The sequence below is a fragment of the Labeo rohita genome, chromosome 1 (assembly GCF_022985175.1).
Source record: "Labeo rohita strain BAU-BD-2019 chromosome 1, IGBB_LRoh.1.0, whole genome shotgun sequence".
Classification (NCBI taxonomy): domain Eukaryota; kingdom Metazoa; phylum Chordata; class Actinopteri; order Cypriniformes; family Cyprinidae; genus Labeo; species Labeo rohita.
The window spans coordinates 14,926,219-14,947,117 of NC_066869.1; the positions used below are offsets into that span (position 1 = coordinate 14,926,219).

The window sequence follows — 20,899 nt, forward strand, 5'->3', positions numbered from 1 at the left end:
ATAAATGCAGGCTTGGTGAGCAAAAGAGACTTCTTTAAAAAAAATATTAAAAAACTTACTGTTCAAAAGCTTTTGACTGGTTGTAGACCTATATATACTGCAGAAAGTAGTACGCTAATACTACTTTTAGCTGAGCTATCTGTTAGCATTTCTAATCTTTTTTATTTTACAGTTTTTAAATAAAGTGTGCTCTCTGTAAAGTTGATCTCAGAAACCACAAAACACCAAGCTCTATCGCAATCAAAACTTTATTCCAGTTATTAAATCAATGACCATACATCACAAGGACAGAGATAAAGAGTAGTTTTTGAATAGGGTAACAAACAGGCTATTCACTTTGGCTAAAATCTGCTATTCCTATACCTTTGACACACATATATTTTCAGTATTTCATAGGAACAAGCTTTAACAACCACTCCACCTTCATTCTTCACATATAGGAAGGTTGTAAGTAAGTAGAAGGGTGGAGAAATGGGATCACGCAGTCCTTTAACATAACGAGCTGATCTCACTCTTACTGCAGCCCCATTTACAGCAGGCGTTGGACAGCCCGACGACCACGTCCCGCCCCTTCCTGTCTGACGTGCGCAAGGCCTCCAGGACTTCCTCTGAGATGAGCGAGCGGGCGGGGCGGCTGAACACGGGGCTCTCCTGGCCCTCTCCTGCCCAGGCAGGGGCATCTGCATCAGGACGGGGTCTGTATGAAAGGCCAGGGATGATGGGGTTGGCGGCCCAGCTGTCAGAGGCCTCATCGTCATGAGCGGAGAGCAGGTCACTGGAGAGGTCACCTGATCAGAGAACAACACAACAAAAATATATCACTGTTATTGTTACTCATAGTTACCGTTTAGTTACACAAACTTTTAAACCTTAGTCTTAAACTTCAGCATGTAACTCGTCATGTAGAGCTTCATGTGTAATGTGCTCTAGACATGAAACGTTCCTCAAATCATTTGACATTTTGAGGAGAGGTGTGCTGTCTGTCACTAAGTGATCAGACTATTAATTTTTCACCTGGTAGATAATAAAATGGGTGACAAAAAAAAAACTTAATAGAGACCAGAATATCACAAAAACTTAACACAACCACCTAGCAACGACCCCAAACACCCCAGCAACTGCACAGCAACACCCTACCAATTGCCCACAACATCCCAGCATCATGGCAGGTCATTTTGCAAATTTTAATTAATTATTATTATTTCTTTATATTATTAATAAAAAAAGTGTATTTACAGTACATACATTTGTAATAAAATGCATTAAAATAAAATAAATTAACAATTTCACGAATAATAATTTAATTACTTAATAACATTAATAATTATTATTATTAAATAAATAATGTCATGGTCATCATGTCAGGTTATTGTGCACAATTTGATTAATTATTATTATTGATTTAAATTATTAATTTAATAATAACGTGTGTGTGTATGTGTATACATACACAGTACATACATTAATAATGAAATACATAAAAAAAAAAAAATTAACAATTTCATTAATAGTAATTTAATTACTTAATAACATCAATACTTATTATTATTTCATAAATAATGTATGTTTTTATTGTTGTAATTAGTTATTTGGTTATTATTTTTTATTCTTTTTAAGAAGGTTAAAATAACTTACATTAAAAAAAATTGGATTTGTGGATTGCCCTCTGTGTGTGTATCATCAATAATAATAATAATAATAATAATAATTATTATTATTATTATTATATTAAATTACATGTAATTTAATTTGCCCTCAAAATGTATGTGTATTACCAATAGTAATAATAACAACAACAATAATAATAATAATAACTATTATTATTATTAATAATAAACAATAATAATATATGTTTTTATTGTTGTAGCCTAATAGTCATTTTGTTATTATTATGTCAAAACAGTACTCAAAACTACATAGAAATACAACGGTACACTTTACAATAAGGTTCATTATTAGTTAACATTAGTTAACTACTTTAGTTAACATGAACTAAGAATGAACAATACTTTTACATCATTTACTAATAGATCAATTTAATTTCAACATTTATGACCCTGGACCACAAAACCAGTCATAAGGGTCAGTGTTTCAAAACTGAGATTTATACATCATCTGAAAGCTTTCCATTGATGTATAGTTTGTTACGATAACAAAAAATATTTGGCCAATATTTGGCCAAGATACAACTATTTGAAAATCTGTTTGGAAAAAAAAACCAAAATATTGAGAAAATCGCCTTTAAAGTTGTCCAAATGAAGTTCTTAGTAATGCATATTACTAATCAAAAATTAAGTTTTAATATATATATGGTAGGAAATTTACAAAATATCTTAATGTAACATGACCTTAATATCCTAATGATTTTTGGCATGAAAGCAAAATCGATCATTTTGACCCATACAATGTATTCTTGGCTACTGCTAGAAATATACCCGTGCTACTTAAGTTTTGTGGTCCAGGGTCACATTTACTACTGCATTATTAAAATCAAATTTGTGTTTGTTAACATTAGTTAATGCACTGTGAATTAACAATAAACGACTATATTTCTATTAACTAACATTAACAAAGATGAATAAATACTGTAATAAATGTACTGTTCATAGTTTATTCATGTTAGTTAATACATTAATTAACATTAACTAATGGATCCTTATTGTAAAGTGTTACCAATACGACTAAATAAATGTTAGGCCTATATATAAATGTATTAAAGTCGTCATCTGTGAAAGGAAAATTAGGTTCCTTTAAATGTGTGTATTATATTTGAATTAACAAGTGAACAATAACCAAACAAATCTAGATTTTTTCCCTTCACATCTTTCACAAACACCTTTGTCATACCTGAAACATCCAGAGATCTCCTCCATCGCGAGCCTCCACAGGTGAAGATGACCGCCCGGATGAACTCTCTGCCGCACAGCTTCACCCCATAGATCGGGTGTCCGTCTGTGGCCTGAGCGCCGCCCAGCAGCGCCACCAGCAGGGCGAGTGTGAGAATTGCAGCTTTGCACATGACGATGATGGTAGTGAAAGTTAAAGGTGTTGGAAATGTTTCTCAGTGATCCTTCTTGGTTTGAAAGATGGTCTAACCTCTCATCGGCCTGGTGTGTCTTTTATAGGGGTTCATAGACCCTGCACTGCTGGCGCGTTAGTCAGATGGAGTGTGATAGCGGGACAGAGACCTTTAGGAAGACAAAGGCCCGGCCCGGCCCAGCGCCTCTATAATGAACCTGTGCACCTCTATAGAGGTGATGTCCAACAAAGCGACCTAATCTCATCACTCCTGACCTTTGTGTCGTCATACACACAGTCTAATCGCACAAATTGGGGAATGAATAATGAAGTTGCACGCTCACACTCACACAAGCACCGCACTTTCAATCAGATGCATGTAAAAACTCACATTATGAGTCTATAGGACTCAGACTGTAGTGTCACTGAATGTAAATGCTTTTTTAAATATATTTCACCTCAATATTGTGGGTTCATGAGAAAAAAACATAAAAACATGCGGTGCAGGCCGGGTTAGCTGACCTCTCGTGACACGAGGTGACATTTCAAAGAGATAAAAAGAAGAGAACTGAGTGATTGTTATGTGTGTGAGGTTATTAAGAGTCCCAGCACCTCAGAAAGCAGCTTATAAGCATATCAGCAAAAGCCTGTTTCTTCATAATCATTCAGTCGTGAGATAACAAAGTCTGGAGAATATGATTCACACGCTGGCATTCACAGAGATAACAGCACATGGATGAGCCTTCAGCATATGGGCTAATTGGTTGCTTGTCTGACCTCAGTGATTATAGTATAATGATTAATATGCTAATGGTGTCACACTTCACAGCTATAATTAAAGATTTCGAAATTAAAAATAAAATGATTCATTTGCAGAATTGCAACCTATGCTATTTTTATCCATTTATTTAGAGTACATCCTTCAGACAATTTCTTGGGTAGCCTATATTTATCCTGTTTTTTTTTTTTTTTTTTAATAGAAAAACATCCCGACACTTGCCATTTGACGAACAAGAAGTATGAGTAATATAATAACGTTTTGTAAGGAAATGATTATACATTTGATTTGGCTCTATTTGTTCAAAATAAAACACCATTTTGATACATTTATTTCATTATATATATATATAAATAATAAACGAGTTATTAACGTTTACTGTTTCTTTTCTCTTTAATTGACGTCGAAACTGAGTCAGAGGAGTTGAACGTGACGTTTGATTGACAGAAATGCGGTCCAATGAATGAGCGTAAAGGGGGCGTGTACTTCTTGCGTAATAGTGTAACTCGACTGACAGCAGCTGTCAGCGAATGACAGCGTAAGATTGTTATAGACACCCGCGTTGTCCAGTAATGATTAGAGAAGACGGTTTTCCTTGGTGACACGCAGCCAATCGCTGCTAAGCAAGAGGGCGGTGCTTAGACGGGTGGGTAGCAACAGTTGCCCCGGTGAGGACGAGGCGCCATAGTCACGGTAGTCGTGGCGACAAGAACCCAGCAACGAGAATCAACAACAACAATTTGAACCATTAAGAAAATAAAACTCCGCGCCAAACTAAGATCATCCGGCGAGAAGCGAAAGGTGAAAGCAACAACTTTATTTCACGCATCCTGCTCTTGTTTTCTGCTGCAAGTGCTGAAGTGTGCTAGACACGATTTCCTCAGTTATCGCGCTTTAACTCGACCCCGCGCCTCGGTTGTTATGACGATGTCAAATGTGCCCGAGCACTACAAAATGGCGGGTGTTGTAACGTGAGAGTGTGTGACTTTTACTTGTTGTTGTTTGTTTGTGGTGTTATGGTGAGCATGACGTCAGGAGTGTGTTTAACTGACTTGGTGACTGAAACGGACGAGTAGTTTGGGATCAAATGTCAAAGAGCGACTTTTGACAGTCAAACGAGATTTGACTGGGATCTTTTTTCGGTCGTCCGGTTTGCTGGAGTTTGTTTAACGCCAGTGGCGATGGAATGCAGGCTTTGCGGTGCCTCAAACTCCCGGGTATTGCATTTCCAGGGGGTTAAAAACTTTATAAAGGGAGTCGTCGAACAGCCATATGTGTGCCAGATCAGCTCCAGTGCGGAGGGAGTGGAGGGAGGGGGCGTGTTCTGAAAAGGGGCGTGGTCTGGGAAGTTAAAAGGGCGTGAATGACACATGTTCTGTAGTTGTACATACTTCGTTCTCTGCCAGCAATAAACAAAACATAAATATTAAAACACACATATATATGTGACCCTGAACCACAAAACTGTTCCATAGCTGAATAAATAAGCTTTCAATTGATGTATGGTTTGTTAGGATAGGACAATATTTAGCTGCAAAAAAATCTAAATATTGAGGAAATCACCTTTAAAGTTGTCCGAATGAAGTTCTTAGCAATGCATATTACTAATCAAAAATTAACTTCTGATATATTTATGGTAGGAACTTTACAAGATATGTTCATGGAACATGATCTTTACATAATATCACAATTATTTTTGGCATTAAAGAAAAATCAATAATTTTGACCCATGCAGTGTATTTTTGGCTATTGCTACTTACAACTGGTTTTGTGGTCCACATATAAGAAATGTTATATATGTATAATATAAACTTAGAAATCATTGACTATTTACTTTACAATATTTTATTACACAACATAATGTTTAGTGAGAGTTATGGTCTATGACATCAAGTGACATCTATGACATTTTACACCTAAATTTGGCAGAATATTTGAAAATAATCTATGAATATATGATGCTCCTGGTGAATTTTTTGCAAAAAAGTATTTTATTTTAGTTTTGAAGTATGCAGCATTGTGCCTTCAGTTGCGCTCGGTTTTATTTTCATGGAGTGATTTGAATTTTAATAATGTGTGTATGTGTATTGCAATAAGCAAAACATAAATGTTTAAATAAACATACTTAAGAAATGTTATATCCACCTTATTCTTCAACACAGAAGTAACCCTATAGGGAAATAACAAGAAGAGGAAAGGTTAAACTGTTTGCACTACAAACCAGTATGTTCATAATTAAGATAATACATTAAAATAATATGTTAAGACACACCAACTTGCAATATCAAGCAGCAAAACAAGCTGTTTTGTACAGCTAAATATAACTGGATGTGGTTGAGACCGGAAACAAATGTACAAATAGCCATGGCCAGTCTTACGGGAAAAATAAGGTGGACAGAATATAAACTTAAAATAGATGGTATACTATTGAGGAAAAATCATGCATGAATATACTATTTTGGTATTAAAGTCATAACATTGACTATGTACTCTACATATGTACTATAGAGAGAAAAGTAATATAATATTATACAACTTAATGTTTAGTTATATTTATGCAGTTACAAGACAAGATTCATTATGACATCCAGTGTTCAACGAGACATTTTGCATGTTATTTATCAGCATTATTGAAAATAAGCTATGAATATATAATACTTCTTCAGGTAAATTGTTGAAATATGTATTTTATTTTAGTAGTATTGTGTTTTCAAGTGCTTTCAATTTTATTTTTATAGGATGTTCGTTTAAGGATGTTTAACAATAATTCTGATAAGAAGTAAATTTCATTGAGAGTTTTTCCCTTTCTCAGAGTAACTTTATATGAGCTAGCACATACTGTCATCACAAGACAGGGCACGCAATACCGCCCGTTCCCTCTAATTTAGGGAAAAATGAGAGTACTGTTAAACAAGTTCAGCCAGCTCAAGGATTTATGTGCGCCTGATAGGGAAAATGTGTTTTACATAAGTTTACATTCAGCCTCAAAGTGAGCTACTGGAATGTGTGCATAAGTGAGACAAAATGCTTGACATTTTTTAGCTAAATTGTTTTTGTTTTGAGCGATAATAATGACGTTTCTAAATGCATGTTCTTATTCTGTATTTAAATAATAAGCCTATTTAGTTATTCAATTAAACCAGCAGAAAAATGGTAGTGAATTTGGTTAATAAAATGTTTTAATGAAAATGTGAGTCATTATTTTAAAGCACTATTGCTTTTTTACAATAATTTTTTAAGGCAAGACAATACAGGTGAATAGAGTAAAATTTCACAGTTAACTAATCAAATTAAGATTTGTTTTCTGGTGCAAATTTTATGTTCAAATATGCAAATATCTAATTATTTACTTACATTTCCAGAACAGAAATTAGTACATTGGATAAAACCCAAACCATTTTGTTGACGTATTAGAGTTAAAGCTTTTTACTCTAAGGAATTTTTAATATCTCTTTTTATCCCTGTTTAATTTAGAAAAACCTATCAACAGCCAAAAATTAATATGTAGAACTTTTAAGGAATAAAGTGTTTAATGAACAAACCCTTCAGTAAAAACCTTCAGAATTTAGACAGGAATAAATCTGTAAATTTTGATTTGTCTAAGTTCCGCTGACGTGGAGAAAAAACTAATTTTTCTTTAAAGATATGTGTTGTAATTGAAACCTACAGACACAAATGGATAAAGTATAATAAAATAAACACTTAAAGATGTATTTTGAATATTTTCTTTCCTCTAGTCTAAAACAAAGACATGTTATGAAAGCAAAATAGCCCAAAATCTCAAATCCGACTAGTGCATGGAAAATGTAATGTAAGTGTAATTGTGCGATAATCTTTATCTATCATTAAAACAAGTAGAGAAGTCTAAATCTATTTGCTTTCAACTTCCTGCAGTGCTTAATCCGCACTTTTAATTTCTGTTTGCAGAGGGATTTGGGCTGTTGTCGTCATGGCAACTTCAGGCTACACTGCTGAGGAGCTTCCGCCCTCCCAATCGCAAGGGGGTAACGTCACGACGGCCTCGTCGACCCAGCAAAAAGCCACTTCCACCACCACATCCCAGTTCCTTTCCGACATCCAGAGCTCGCCGGGATCCGCTCCCGCACAGACGGCCTCGATCATAAGAGCGCAGGCCACGCCCCCCGTCACTCAAAAGAAAGCAGTTTTGGCCACGCCTCCTCAAGGAGCCGTGGCGGCAGCGCAGTATGTGGCAGGAGAGATACAAAGCTCCGCCTCCCAGGCAGGAAACGGCCAGAGCACCCAGCAGTACATAGTGGTGACCGTCACCGGTGAGCACTTGCTCTTTACTAGATACATGAAGACTTAACTTTCTCCTAGTTAGGACTGCATTTGCAGAGCTGTTACGGCAACACTGGTTTGTAAGCATTGCGTGTATGAAAGTGTGTGTAATGTGATCTAACAGACACCTGACACTTTCTAGGTCTCTCCCTGAATAGAAGGACCTCGAAATAAACGCGCAACAGCAGCAGTGTGTATCGCCACCCGACACACACATTCCCTTCTGCTTGTGCTTTTTATTTAACACACTCACTCACTCACACACACATACACACGTTTTTTCTGATGACTGAACATTGCAACGCTCTAATTGGCAGCCGTTATGACAGCACTGCCTACTCAGCGTCCTCAGTGTGTGTGGATGAACTTCTTACCGCAGCAGCTTTATTAAATACCGCAAAGTTTACACAGGAGTGAAGGACAATACTGTGAGTCCTGATGGACTACATAGAGTAACCACAAAAAAATAGCGTATTTAAACCTGGATTTTAAATAACAGTACAAAAATAAAAATATTTAAATAAATATCAGAAGAAAACGTATGTGAATATATAAACTAGCATTGAAAGGTTTTTTAAAAAAAATAAATTAATGCTTTTTCTTTTTTCCAAAAAGAATGTGTTATTAAAGTAAATGTTTTTTTTATTTTTAAACTAGTATAATGGTTTCCAAGTTTGCACTAATAGTGTTTTCAACGTTGATAATAATCAGAAATGTTTCTTGAGCCACAAATCAGCATATTAGAATGATTTCTGAAGGATCATCTGACAGAAGACAGGAGTAATGATGCTGAAAATTCAACTTTGCATCAAATAAATAAATTACATTTTACAATATATTACTGTAGAAAGTGGTTATTTTAAATTGTTGTAATATTTCACAATTTTACTGTATTTTTGATCAAACAAATGCAGCCTCTGTGAGCATAAGAGACTTCTTTCAAAAACATTACTAAAATCATATTGACCCCAAATTTTGTAACATTATAAATGTCTATAATGTTACAAAAGTTTTTTTATTTCAGATAAATGCTGATCTTCTGAACTTTCTATTCATCAAAGAAACCTATAAAAATTCTACTCAGTGGTTTTAAATATTGATAATAATAAAAAATGTTTCTTGAACTGCAAATCAGCATATTAGAATGATTTCTGAAGGATCATGTGACACTAAAGACTGAAGCAATAATGATGCTGAAAATTTAGCTTTGAAATCACAGGAATAAATTACATTTTAAAATAAACTTAGATAGACGGCAGTTATTTTAAATAGTAAAAATATTTCACAATATTACGCCTGTTATGCTGTATTTTGGATTAAAGAAATGCTGGTTTGGTGAGCAGAAGAGACTTCTTTAAAAAACATTAAAAATCTTACTGTTCAAAAACTTTTGACTCAACATTAAATATACATATATTTATTTAAATTACATATAAATTAAAATGTCAGCATAACATAAATTAGATATATTTTTATATAAAATTAATGCTGACAGATTAAAAAAGTATACATTTAAACTTATAGATTAAAATGAACTGTTTTTATGTAAGTACATCATTTTATAAAAATATAGCAGATAAACACATAAATCTGCTGTTGTATTAAACCAAAAAAAAAAAAAAAAAACAGCAAAACACCTGTACTACCGGCTTTAGATTAAAGCTGATCACAGGGATGGCAATATCAAAGAATAATTTAATTGAGTATGGAAATAAACTGTAGGTTGCAGGAAAATACAGAATGAAAATCTAAGTAAAGCGCACAGGTAAATTAAATGTCCTCATCATTTCTTATACAGCTTAATTTCTCCTCTCTCAATTTGATACCCATGTTTACCTGAACGAGAGCTTTCTCGGCCCATCTGTGGAGATTAATTGTTCAAGGCCGGCCCGTTTTAACCTGATATAAAGAGAAATGGCTGGATTTGTGTCTGTGTTCAGATCATGTTCTACAGTAGCTGTCTGTACAGTCTGGATGTGGTGTACCGTAAGTGTGAGCTCTTGCTAAGAGCTGGTTTTGACATTTGCTTGTTAGTTGTTTTGGTATTTATTTGATTTTGATTTCCTCCTGGTCTTGTACTGAGCAAAATGTGTCTTCCCCTTTGCACAGTCATCATTTCCTCTTTTCTGTGAGCGGTTTTGTCACGTGTTTCCTTTTCATTTCTGTTTTCTGTCTTTGTTTTCCTCTTCAGTGTGTCTTCCTCTTATTGTGTGTGTCTTTCTTGTACACAGACACAAGACCTGCAGTGGGAGATTCAGTAGTCAAAGTGGCCACATTCTACACTTCTGCTGCATTCTTGTTTTTAATCATTTTTTGAACCCAAAATGTTCCTCTAAACTAAACCAGTTGTTTTGGCTCATGCACTTGAGTTCTTACAGTTACAGTATATTTTCATAGTTAAAGCCAAAGGTGAATCCTAAAACATTATGAGCAATCATGTATCAATTATGTGCATCCATCTTCCTGTCTGAGAATATGAGCATGTTATAGAGTAGTTTGATGTTTATGTGTCTTGTTTTTGGTCTGTTTGTCTGTTTGTAGAGGGCTCTCTTCACTCAAATGACTCTGAATCAAGTTCTCCTCCTGCGGGACAGACTGGTGTACCCACACAGGTAGTGCAGCAGGTGCAGACGGCACAGGTAACGCACACTTCTGTAAATATATGGTTGTATACACTACCAGTCAAAAGTTTTTGAACAGTAAGATTTGTGATGTTTTTAAACAAGTCTTTTCTGCTCACCAAGCCTGCATTTATTTGATCTAAAGTACAGCAAAAGTAGTACAATTCTGAAATATTTTTACTATTTAAAATAACTGTTTTCTATTTGAATATATTTTAAAGTGTAATATATTTCTGTGATTTCAAAGCTGAATTTTAGGCATCATTACTTCAGTCACATGATCATTAAGAAATCATTCTAATATTCTGATTTGCTGCTCAAAAAAACATTATAAATGTCTTTATCATTACTTTTAATCAATTTAAATGGAGTAATGATGCTGAAAATTTAAGGAATAAATTACATTTTAACGTATATTCAAATAGAATATGATTATTTCAAACAGTAAAAATATTTTACTATTTAACATTAAAATCTTTTGACTGGTAGTGTACATCTCATAGCTGTCAAGATCAAATGAATTTCTAAACTGTGGTGATTTGTGTCCAGCAGAGGTCTGTGGTTCAGGCCACAACCAAGAGTGGACAACTGGGGGTCAGTAATCTACACATCACACCTGAGGTACAAACGCATTGTTTAGACATGCTTTGTGACGTTCACTCTCATATCTGATTAAGTGGACTTGATGTGAAACTGCTGTTTGTTTGTGTGTGCAGGTCCCTGTACAGCATGTTTACCCAAGCCAGTTTGTGGAGGGAGACGCCAACTACAACAACACTGCAATGTGAGCATCAACACACACAGAGTGCTTGTGGTGTATATTTAGCTTCTCTTTACTTACCTTTCTCTATATTTGTACTTCTTTCTCTCGTTTTCAGTCGTTCAAGTAGTTACCAGTTCACAGACCCCTCCCTCTACTCTCAGGCCACGCCCTCTGTCACGTACTATGAGACATCGCCCACCACTGGCTCACTGGTCACGTCCCCTGCCAGTAGTCAGCCTGTGGCTGTGACGTCCGGGGCGGGCACAGGGGTGGTCTCCATGTTCCCAGAAGGCAGTTCGGGGATCACCGTGGTGGCTGGCGGGTCTTCGTCAGGAGTGGGTGGGGCCGGGGGCGTGGTGACCAGCGGAGGGGCGGGGAGTTATGTGATTCAGGGCGGTTACATGCTTGGTGGAGCCGGTGGGGGGAACCAGAATTTCTCACACAACACAAGGGCGTCGCCTGCTACTGTGAGTGGATTTGTTTTTGCTGGTGGTACGAACTTGAATGATGCCTCAGATTTTCACCCATAGAGATTTTCACCCAGTGTTGTTGTTCTTAACTAAAACCAATTTTAGTAATTGAAATAAAATCAAATAAAATAAAAATATTTTAATTGCCTTGCCATGCCTGAAATTCAAATAAAGCTAACTATAAATATACATTACGGTTGAGGTCAAAAGTTTACATACACCTTGCAGAATCTGCTAAATGTTAAATATTTTGCCAAAATGCATGTTATTTTTTATTTGGTACTGAAGTGAATAAGGTATTTCACTTAAAAGATGTTTACATGTCGTCCACAAGAGAAAATAATAGTTGAACTATAAAAATGGCCCTGTTTAAAAGTTTACTTGCGCTTGATTCTTAATACTGTGGTGTTACCTGAATGATCCACAGCTGTTTTCTTTTTCTTTAGTGATAATTTTTCATGACTCCCTTGTTTGTCTCAAGCAGTAAAACAGTAAAAACTTGGCCTAAATATCATATTTTTTCATTTATTACTGCCCATCAGAAGCTACAGAAGATACTTACATGTTTCCCAGAAGACAAAATAAGTTAAATTACCCTCATCTTCAAATTCAAAAAGTTTTTACCCCCCGGCACTTAATGCATTGTGTTTTCTTTCTGGAGCATCAGTGAGCTTAATAAAATAATAATAATAATAATAAAATATTTTATAATATTTTAATTTTTTTTAAAAAAGCAAATAAACTAAAATTAAAATGAAAACTGAAAATATATTTTTAAAAAAGGCTAATAAAAATATTAATAAATACTACTATATCTATATATAATAGTATCACCAATAAAACAGGTAAAAATAGGAGTTCTTGATTGTGTGAGTCAGATAATTAACACCTGCTGTCTGTTGTCTGTGTTCAGGTGCAGTGGCTGATGGATAACTATGAGACGGCTGAAGGTGTAAGTCTTCCTCGCTGTACTCTCTACTGTCATTATCTCCTGCATTGCCAGCAGACCAAGCTAGAACCTGTGAACGCCGCCTCCTTCGGTAAACTCATCCGTTCCGTGTTCATGGGCCTCAGGACCAGACGTCTCGGCACCAGGTACAATCACATTGTCCAGACCAGGTGTGACAAAATAAGGCTTCAAACCATGACAGGCAATATTAAACATTTTGCTTTGTTTGTATATTCATTATACTGGGTAGCTCCACCCACAGTGAAATCTCATTGGTCCAGAATTTGCTTCACATGAAACATTATATGTGCATTAAACCTTAAATGTCCTCTTGAATAGATTAAATTGAAACTAAACGAATTATTTTTGCGATTTATTTATTTTTGCTTAAACGCTACCTGAAATAAAATAAAATATATATAAAAAACTTAAACTTATTGTTTTCGTGAATTTATTTTTGAAGTCCTAAAATATCTAAAATTAATAAATGAAAAAAAAAAAGTAAAAACCATATAGACATATATAAAACAAACAAACAAAAAAATGAATAAAAATGACAAAAACACAAAATAAAATTACTAAAAGCAACTAAAATGTAAGTGAAAATATAAAATATATAATCTAATTCAAAATATTAACAAAAACTAAATAGAATACTAAATGAACACTGGGTAGAACAGGCTAATATTAAAACACCTGTGTGTGTATTTGTGTGTTTTAGAGGGAACTCTAAGTACCATTACTATGGCCTACGAATCAAGAGCAACTCTCCCCTGCACAGACTGGTGGAGGACCAGCAACACCTGGCCATGAGACAACAGCCGTACTCACAGAAACAAAGGTGTGTTTTCAGTTTGTGTTTTGATGATCACTTGCTGTTGTTAGTTTGATTGACAGCCCTCATCTCTTCTTAAAGGATAAAGCCTGTGCAGAAGGTGGAGGGACTGACCAATGGAATGGGCCTGGGGGCGGGGCATCAACAAGGGGCGGGGCTATCCGACATCAGTGCCCAGGTTCACCAGTATCAGCAGTTTTTGGGTAAGGCAAACACAAACATAGGCAGCTCTCTCTTTTGGATATGTAACCTTATTCTACATGAACATTTTGAATGTGTGCATCTCAGATGCGTCTCGCAGTCTGCCGGAGTTCCCTGACCTCAAAGATGAGGGTAAACCTGAGCCGGATGGACTCCTTCCTCAACATGTACACACATATCAGCTTATCTACAGAGAGCACTGTGAGGTGAGTGTGCTACATGTCAGATGTGTGGTTATTTTAGTGTTTTGGTGAATAATGTGTGTGTGTTTGTTTGCAGGCGATTCTGGACGTGATGGTGAACCTGCAGTTCCCTCTCGTGGAGACGCTTTGGAAGAGTTTCTGGAGGTTCAGTGAAGGACAAAGCAGTGACACTGATGCACTCGACCTGTGAGACACATTGACTTTACGTAGAGTCACAAGTGTTGTGATGTTATGATGTGTCTCACCGATGTCTCTGTCTCTACAGTCATGACGACTCAGAGAAGCGTCTGCCCAAGTCAGTTCTGGTTCTGTTGTGTAAATATGAGCCTGTCCTCCACTGGACCCGCGAATGCGACAACCTACTCTACCAAAGCCTAGTGGAGATCCTTATCCCCGATGTCCTGAGACCTATCCCCAGTGAGTTACACAACTCTACACAAACTCTATGTAAACTCTATATAGTAGCTATATAAACACCATCCCAGTGAGCTACACAACTCTGCTCAAACTCTACATAAACTCTATAAGGTAACTATATAAACTCCATTCTAGTAAATTCAACAACTCTACACAAACTCTATACTAACACTATACGTAACTATATAAACTTCATCCCAGTGAGTTACTCAACTCTACACAAACTATATATCTCTATGCAGTAACTATATAAACTCCATCCCAGTGAGGTACACAACTCTACACAAACTCAATATAAACCCCATCCCAGTGAGTTACACAACTCTACACAAGCTCTATATAACTCTATGCAGAAATTATATAAACTCCATCCCAGTGAGTTACCCAACTCTACACAAACTCTATATAAACTCTGTATCAGTAACTCAACTCTACACAAACTCTATGTAACTCTATACAGTAACTATATAAACTCCATTCCAGTTACAACTCTTCACCACTCTGTTATACAACACTATACAAACTTAATTAACTGCAAAATTCTACATACAAACTTTATATAAACAATATCCTCAATAAGTTACAACACTACACAAACTCTGTATGCACTCCATTCCCTTGTGTTACAACTCTATACAAACTCTATCAACTTCATCCACAGTTACACAGTTCTATAAAATACAATCCTATAAACGCTTGCACAAATTCTCACAACTCCATGTAAACAGCATCCCACAAGTTACACAACTACAAACTCTATATAAACTCCATTTCAGTTAGTTATAAAACACTACATAATTCAATGCAAACTGCCTATAATCACTATCTGCAGTGAATTACGAACTCTACATTCCAGTTAGTTAAACTCTACATTACTCTATGCAAACTATACATAATATCCATCCACAGCACGTTACACTACTCTACACAAACTATTTAAACATTTTGATTGGTTACAGACCTTTTCATAACTCTGTACAAATTATATATAATCACCATCCTCAGTGAGGTACACAGTCCTACACAATGTAATACAAACTCTTTATAAACTTCCACAGTTTATGAATTGTACAATTTTACACAGCTCTATACATGAATTATACAATTTTACACAGCTCTATACAAACTTTATATAAATTCCTTCCCAGAGAATTTCACAATCATACACAAACTCTGTACAGACTATAAATAAACATCACCCCAGTTACTCATTGTGGAAAGAGTTTATGTAGAGTTGTACCTCTATACAAACTCTACATCAAGTATATCCCCAAAAATATCCCCATTGAGTTACACAACACTGTACAAACTCTATACAAATTCTATATTAAGTTTATTCCCACTGAGTTACAAAAGCAACGCATTTATACAAGCACAACCATGAGCTACACAACTATATACAGTTTTGCACTCTCTATACAGCTTGATATAAACCTGTAAACTTGTGAGTTGGTGAAGTGCACAATTCCGAAAAAGTAACAGTTGCTTAACTCTATGCAGCCATACAAAGATAGTGTAAACTCTTTCAACTCTTTCAACTTTCAAAATTTCAACTCTATGCACTTCTGTAGAACTCAGTACAGTACAAGATTCTTAACACTTTCTTAATATTTAAGTAGTTTTGTTGCAGCAAATGACCATAAATGTAAATAAAAAAACATTTTTAGATGCGCAATTTGAAATTAAGATTTGTTGTCTTTATTTTGACTATTTTGATTCTGTCTCTCTCTTTCTGCAGGTGCCTTAACTCAAGCTATCCGTAACTTTGCTAAGAGTCTGGAGAACTGGCTGACCAATGCCATGATCAACATCCCAGAGGAGATGGTCCGCATCAAGGTCTGAAACACACACAGATCTATTCTGACTCCCCTCTGTCTTCAGTATGTTTATGCTAACACAGTGTTTGTTGTGTTATGTAGGTGGTGTGTGCGGGAGCGTTCGCTCAGACTCTGCGGCGGTACACCTCTCTTAATCATCTGGCCCAGGCGGCCCGCGCCGTCTTGCAGAACACGGCTCAGATCACACAGATGCTCAGCGACCTCAACCGTGTTGACTTCAGCAATGTACAGGTAACACGGCTCGCTCTGTTCACGTCCTGTCATCCTCTTCAGTTTTTAATTTACATGCGTGTGTGAGTTTAGGAGCAGGCCTCGTGGGTGTGTGGCTGTGAAGATGGTGTTGTCCAGCGGCTGGAGCAGGACTTTAAACTCACCCTGCAGCAGCAGAACTCTCTGGAGCAGTGGGCTGCATGGCTGGACGGGGTCGTCACGCAGGTCCTGAAACCATACACCGGCAGCCCGGCCTTCCCCAAAGCCGCCAAACTCTTCCTGCTCAAATGGAGCTTTTACAGGTGAGAGCCCTGGATACTCTCTTCTCCAGAGTACACTGCATATTAAATTTAAAAACAGTATGCGAAACAATGCACAAAGTGCAATAGAAACATTTTAAACATGCTACATGTTGTACTCATTATGAATTTTTAAATATAATTCTGTGTATAAAATCACTTTTGACTCACTGTATGTGTGTGTTTTGTAGTTCTGTGGTAATCAGGGATCTGACCCTGCGCAGTGCTGCCAGTTTCGGCTCGTTTCATCTGATCAGACTGCTGTATGACGAGTACATGTATTACCTGATCGAACACAGAGTCGCACAGGCCAAAGGAGAGACGCCCATCTCTGTCATGGGAGAGGTACACATACAAATAAACACACACACAGGCCTGTCATGATTCTTTGATTCAATTCAAGTACTCGATTTAAAAAAAAAAAAAAACCTTGATCGCATTTTGCCCGTGTTGAGTAACCGGCAAAATACCGTTAGTGGCAAATTCTGCGGACGAGAATCCATGGAACGCATTATTAGACCGTTTTCCAACTCTACACAAATTCAATATAAACTCCATCTCAGTGAGTTATACAACTCCACACAAACTCTATGTAACTCTATACAGTAACTATATAAACTCCATACCAGTGAGTTACCCAGCTCTGCACAAACTCTATATAGCTCTATACAGTAACTATATAAACTCCATCCCAGTGTTACACAACTCTACACAAACTCTATGCAACTCTATATCGTAACTATTATAAACTCCATCCCAGTGAGTTGCCCAACTTTACACAAACTCAATATAAACTCCATCCCAGTGAGTTACCTAGCTCTACACAAACTCTATATAGCTCTATACAGTAACTATATAAACTCCATCCAAGTGTTACACAACTCTACACAAACTCTATGTAACTCTTTACAGTAACTATTATAAACTCCATCCCAGTGAGTCACCCAACTTTACACAAACTCAATATAAACTACATCTCAGTGAGTTACACAACTCTACACAAACTCTATGTAACTTTATACAGAAATTATATAAACTCCCTTCCAGTGTGATACACAACTCTACACAAACTCTATAAACTCCATCCCAGTGAGTTACACAACTGTACACAAAATCTATGTAACTCTATACAGTAACTAAATAAACTCCATCCCAGTAAGTTACACAACTCTACACAAACTCTATATAACTCTGTACAGTAACTAAATAAACTTCATCCCAGTGAGTTACACAACTCTATATAAACTCCATCCCAGTGTTACACAACTCTGCACAAGCTCTATATAACTCTATACAGTAACTAAATAAACTCCATCCCAGTGTTACCCAACTCTACACAAACTCTATATAACTCTATACAGTAATTAAATAAACTTCATCCCAGTGGTTATACAACTCTATATAAACTCCATCCCAGTGTTACACAACTCTACACAAACTCTATGTAACTCTATACAGTAGCTATTATAAACGTCATCCCAGTGAGTTACACAACTCTACACAAACATAGAACTATACAGATCATGCACTAGTGTAAAAACAATTGTCAGGCCATTGGCACCATCTGCAGGCATTTGTTCTAATGCATAATGTACATTTGCGCTATTATTTATAATATATTATGCATTTTAACAGTTTTGTTCAATAAAACCATATGATTACTTGCTTTTGATACTTTATTTGAACTAATGCTTAGGTCTATTTTTATTAACACATAATTTGTTATAATTATGCGATTACTCGATTAATCATCAGAATAATCGACCAATTACCAAAATCATAATTAGTGACAGCCCTACACACACAAATTCGAACATTCATGCAGTGATTTAACTTTGTGTTTGTTGTTTCAGTTTGCCTGTCTGAACAGAAGTCAAAGGTCAATGGATCCTGATAAAGGTAGGTACATAAAAGCACACAGACACCTGTCTGATAAATCAGAACAAAAATACATCCAAACACTGTAGCATCAGGAAATGTCATTCATCATGGTGTGTGAATGTGTGTAGATGAGGAGGATGAGGAGGAAGACGATGAGACCGATGAGGATCAGGACATGGCCGTTCCTGTGGTTGTGGGGGAGGAGTCACTGGAGCCGCCCACCAAACTCGCCAGAACAGAGCTCTTCAACAACAACAGCAACACACCAAACTAACTTCATCAGTTTAGACTGCAGTACATTCACACTGACATTCTCAGTCTGTGGAAACAAGGACTGTATATGCTGAACTCGTTTTGCAGAGAGCCAGTTTTGGATCAAAATACAATCTTCAGTTTTGCTAATTATTAGAGGATGTTCAGTTTCAGATCACTTTCTGTAAACACAGAGACACTGAGTGATCATTTGAGTTTCCTGAGGTGAATCGGCCCTCAGAGCTGCTGTATGATCTAATGAAGCTTTTCTAGAGAACGGTGACATTCATATGCCTTAATTAAGCACACACACATACGCGCACACATTTTCATTGCCTTCCCTTTCTCAGAGCTGCCATGTGTGTCATGTGTCTCGAGTCTTAAAGGAACAGTACACCAAAAGTGAAAGCATTCACCCTCAAGTAATTCCAAAGTCATCTGTCTCCAGAAAAAGTGTGTTCAATAGTTTTATAATGACAGGCGGGTGAATAAATGAAGATAAAAGTGAACTGTCCCTTTAAGAGTCCTGTTTTGGTAAACATCCACCTGCTCCATGCTGCCATAGAACTCATTCTTTGCCAAAGCCAATCATATGTTACCTAGACCTGTTTCTCATAAATATTCATGAGTCTGGTCATTTAAGGTGTCACTGAAAACCACAGCAGCAGATTTTGCCTTTCACAGCTGTAACACCACATGTCCTTCCATGCTTTTGACATTTTCTTTTTTTTTTTTAATAATAATGAATTATATATATACAATTGTTGTGCTTTAATCAGCTGTTTAACTTTGATGCTTTGTGATTTAAATCTGATGCTAATGGATCAAACGTGCCTTCAGAGGATTATTCAATCTAAAGATCCATAAATAAATTTTAAAAACAATCATGAGAATGCTTTATTTTTTGCAAATCAGGCCTCATTTGTTAAACATGAGCTGAATCAATTCACTGTGTAAATTATGTTACCATTTTCACAGAATTATCAAGTTCACTGGATATTATTTAATCGCTGACTTCACTGCATTAAATGAAACTTAATCATGTGTTCATAAAGAGATTCATGTCATCTGTCATTTTTTCCTCATTTCAAAAGAATCATTCATTGTGGATGCACACAAATGTAGCTGAGCATAAATGATTCGTTTCTAACAAACACACTGAACATTTATTAGTGAAGATTACTGAGATGTTTCGTGATTAGACACTCTGGTACAGGTCATGAATATTCCATGTCTAATTATGCTGGTTTTGATAGCCAATCAGCAGCTAGTGTGTAAAAGTCTCCAATGGTAATAGAGTCAAACTGAATGATCGAAATAATTCCACAGCAGTTTTAATGAAAAAATGCTATGCTAGTGATGATTATGAATATTAATATAACAGAGTTTAGCACAGGTTTATATCGTTTTTAAATATAAATATATATCAGTGTTTCTTTAATTGTACTATAAGAGTTGCTGCAAACGGTATGATTTTAGTTGTGTGAAATTATTCCTGTGTATGATTATGCTAATGTATGATATGGTTTTATGATCTTGTACTGTTGAAACCATAATGGCCTTATTTGAAGTGTACCTGTAGCAGAAATCCATGTAAAAATCTGTATTATTGTGCCTCAAAGTTCAGTGTCCCTTTAAAAAAAAGCTTTTAAGGAAACTCATGCATTCTGATCTTTTGCTTGTTACACACTCATGCAGTTCACTTATTTTCAGTCTTATTTTTGACTAGAGCTATTAAAATGTTTTTTTGTTAACTGAAAAAAACCTGAAAAATTTTTTTAAAAATTAATGTGAAAATGAAAAATGTTGCCTTGGCAATGAACTGAAATAAAATTATTTAAACTAGTGAAATAAAAAAAGCAAAC

At 36.0% G+C, this 20,899-nt stretch overlaps 2 protein-coding genes across 4 annotated transcripts; one reads left to right on the forward strand and one right to left on the reverse strand.

The window, feature by feature from the left end:
• Positions 1-239: 239 nt before the first annotated feature.
• Positions 240-3,076, reverse strand: rln3b (relaxin 3b). Its single transcript, XM_051116163.1, has 2 exons — positions 2,848-3,076; positions 240-788 (listed from the first exon to the last, which is right to left on the reverse strand). The coding sequence occupies exons 1-2, from the start codon at positions 3,017-3,019 to the stop codon at positions 490-492; spliced, it is 471 nt and encodes a 156-aa protein (XP_050972120.1). The 5' UTR covers positions 3,020-3,076; the 3' UTR covers positions 240-489.
• Positions 3,077-4,442: 1,366 nt separating this feature from the next.
• rfx1b (regulatory factor X, 1b (influences HLA class II expression)) lies at positions 4,443-20,108 on the forward strand. Of its 3 annotated transcripts, none has more exons than XM_051118129.1 (18): positions 4,443-4,597; positions 7,724-8,085; positions 10,637-10,734; positions 11,266-11,337; positions 11,433-11,500; positions 11,595-11,946; positions 12,863-13,044; positions 13,620-13,739; positions 13,815-13,936; positions 14,022-14,140; positions 14,214-14,323; positions 14,403-14,554; positions 16,293-16,390; positions 16,474-16,623; positions 16,696-16,904; positions 17,093-17,246; positions 18,755-18,800; positions 18,911-20,108. In XM_051118129.1, the coding sequence occupies exons 2-18, from the start codon at positions 7,746-7,748 to the stop codon at positions 19,054-19,056; spliced, it is 2,538 nt and encodes an 845-aa protein (XP_050974086.1). In that variant the 5' UTR covers positions 4,443-4,597; positions 7,724-7,745; the 3' UTR covers positions 19,057-20,108. The 3 variants fall into 3 exon arrangements, with proteins under 3 accessions (XP_050974086.1, XP_050974094.1, XP_050974102.1); XM_051118137.1 differs by having other exon boundaries at positions 11,269-11,337; XM_051118145.1 differs by lacking the exons at positions 4,443-4,597; positions 7,724-8,085 and adding an exon at positions 9,996-10,081.
• The last annotated feature ends 791 nt before the right edge of the window (positions 20,109-20,899 follow it).

What these genes read in the sequence shown, in the direction of transcription:
- rln3b (XM_051116163.1), bottom strand. Translation starts at nt 3,019, where the DNA reads ATGTGCAAAGCTGCAATTCTCACACTCGCCCTGCTGGTGGCGCTGCTG. An exon ending in GAGATCTCTGGATGTTTCAG is followed by an intron (nt 789 to 2,847) that starts GTATGACAAAGG and finishes TTCTCTGATCAG; the next exon opens with GTGACCTCTCCAGTGACCTG.
- rfx1b (XM_051118129.1), top strand. Translation starts at nt 7,746, where the DNA reads ATGGCAACTTCAGGCTACACTGCTGAGGAGCTTCCGCCCTCCCAATCG. An exon ending in CCAGTATCAGCAGTTTTTGG is followed by an intron (nt 13,937 to 14,021) that starts GTAAGGCAAACA and finishes TGTGCATCTCAG; the next exon opens with ATGCGTCTCGCAGTCTGCCG. An exon ending in GTCAATGGATCCTGATAAAG is followed by an intron (nt 18,801 to 18,910) that starts GTAGGTACATAA and finishes GAATGTGTGTAG; the next exon opens with ATGAGGAGGATGAGGAGGAA.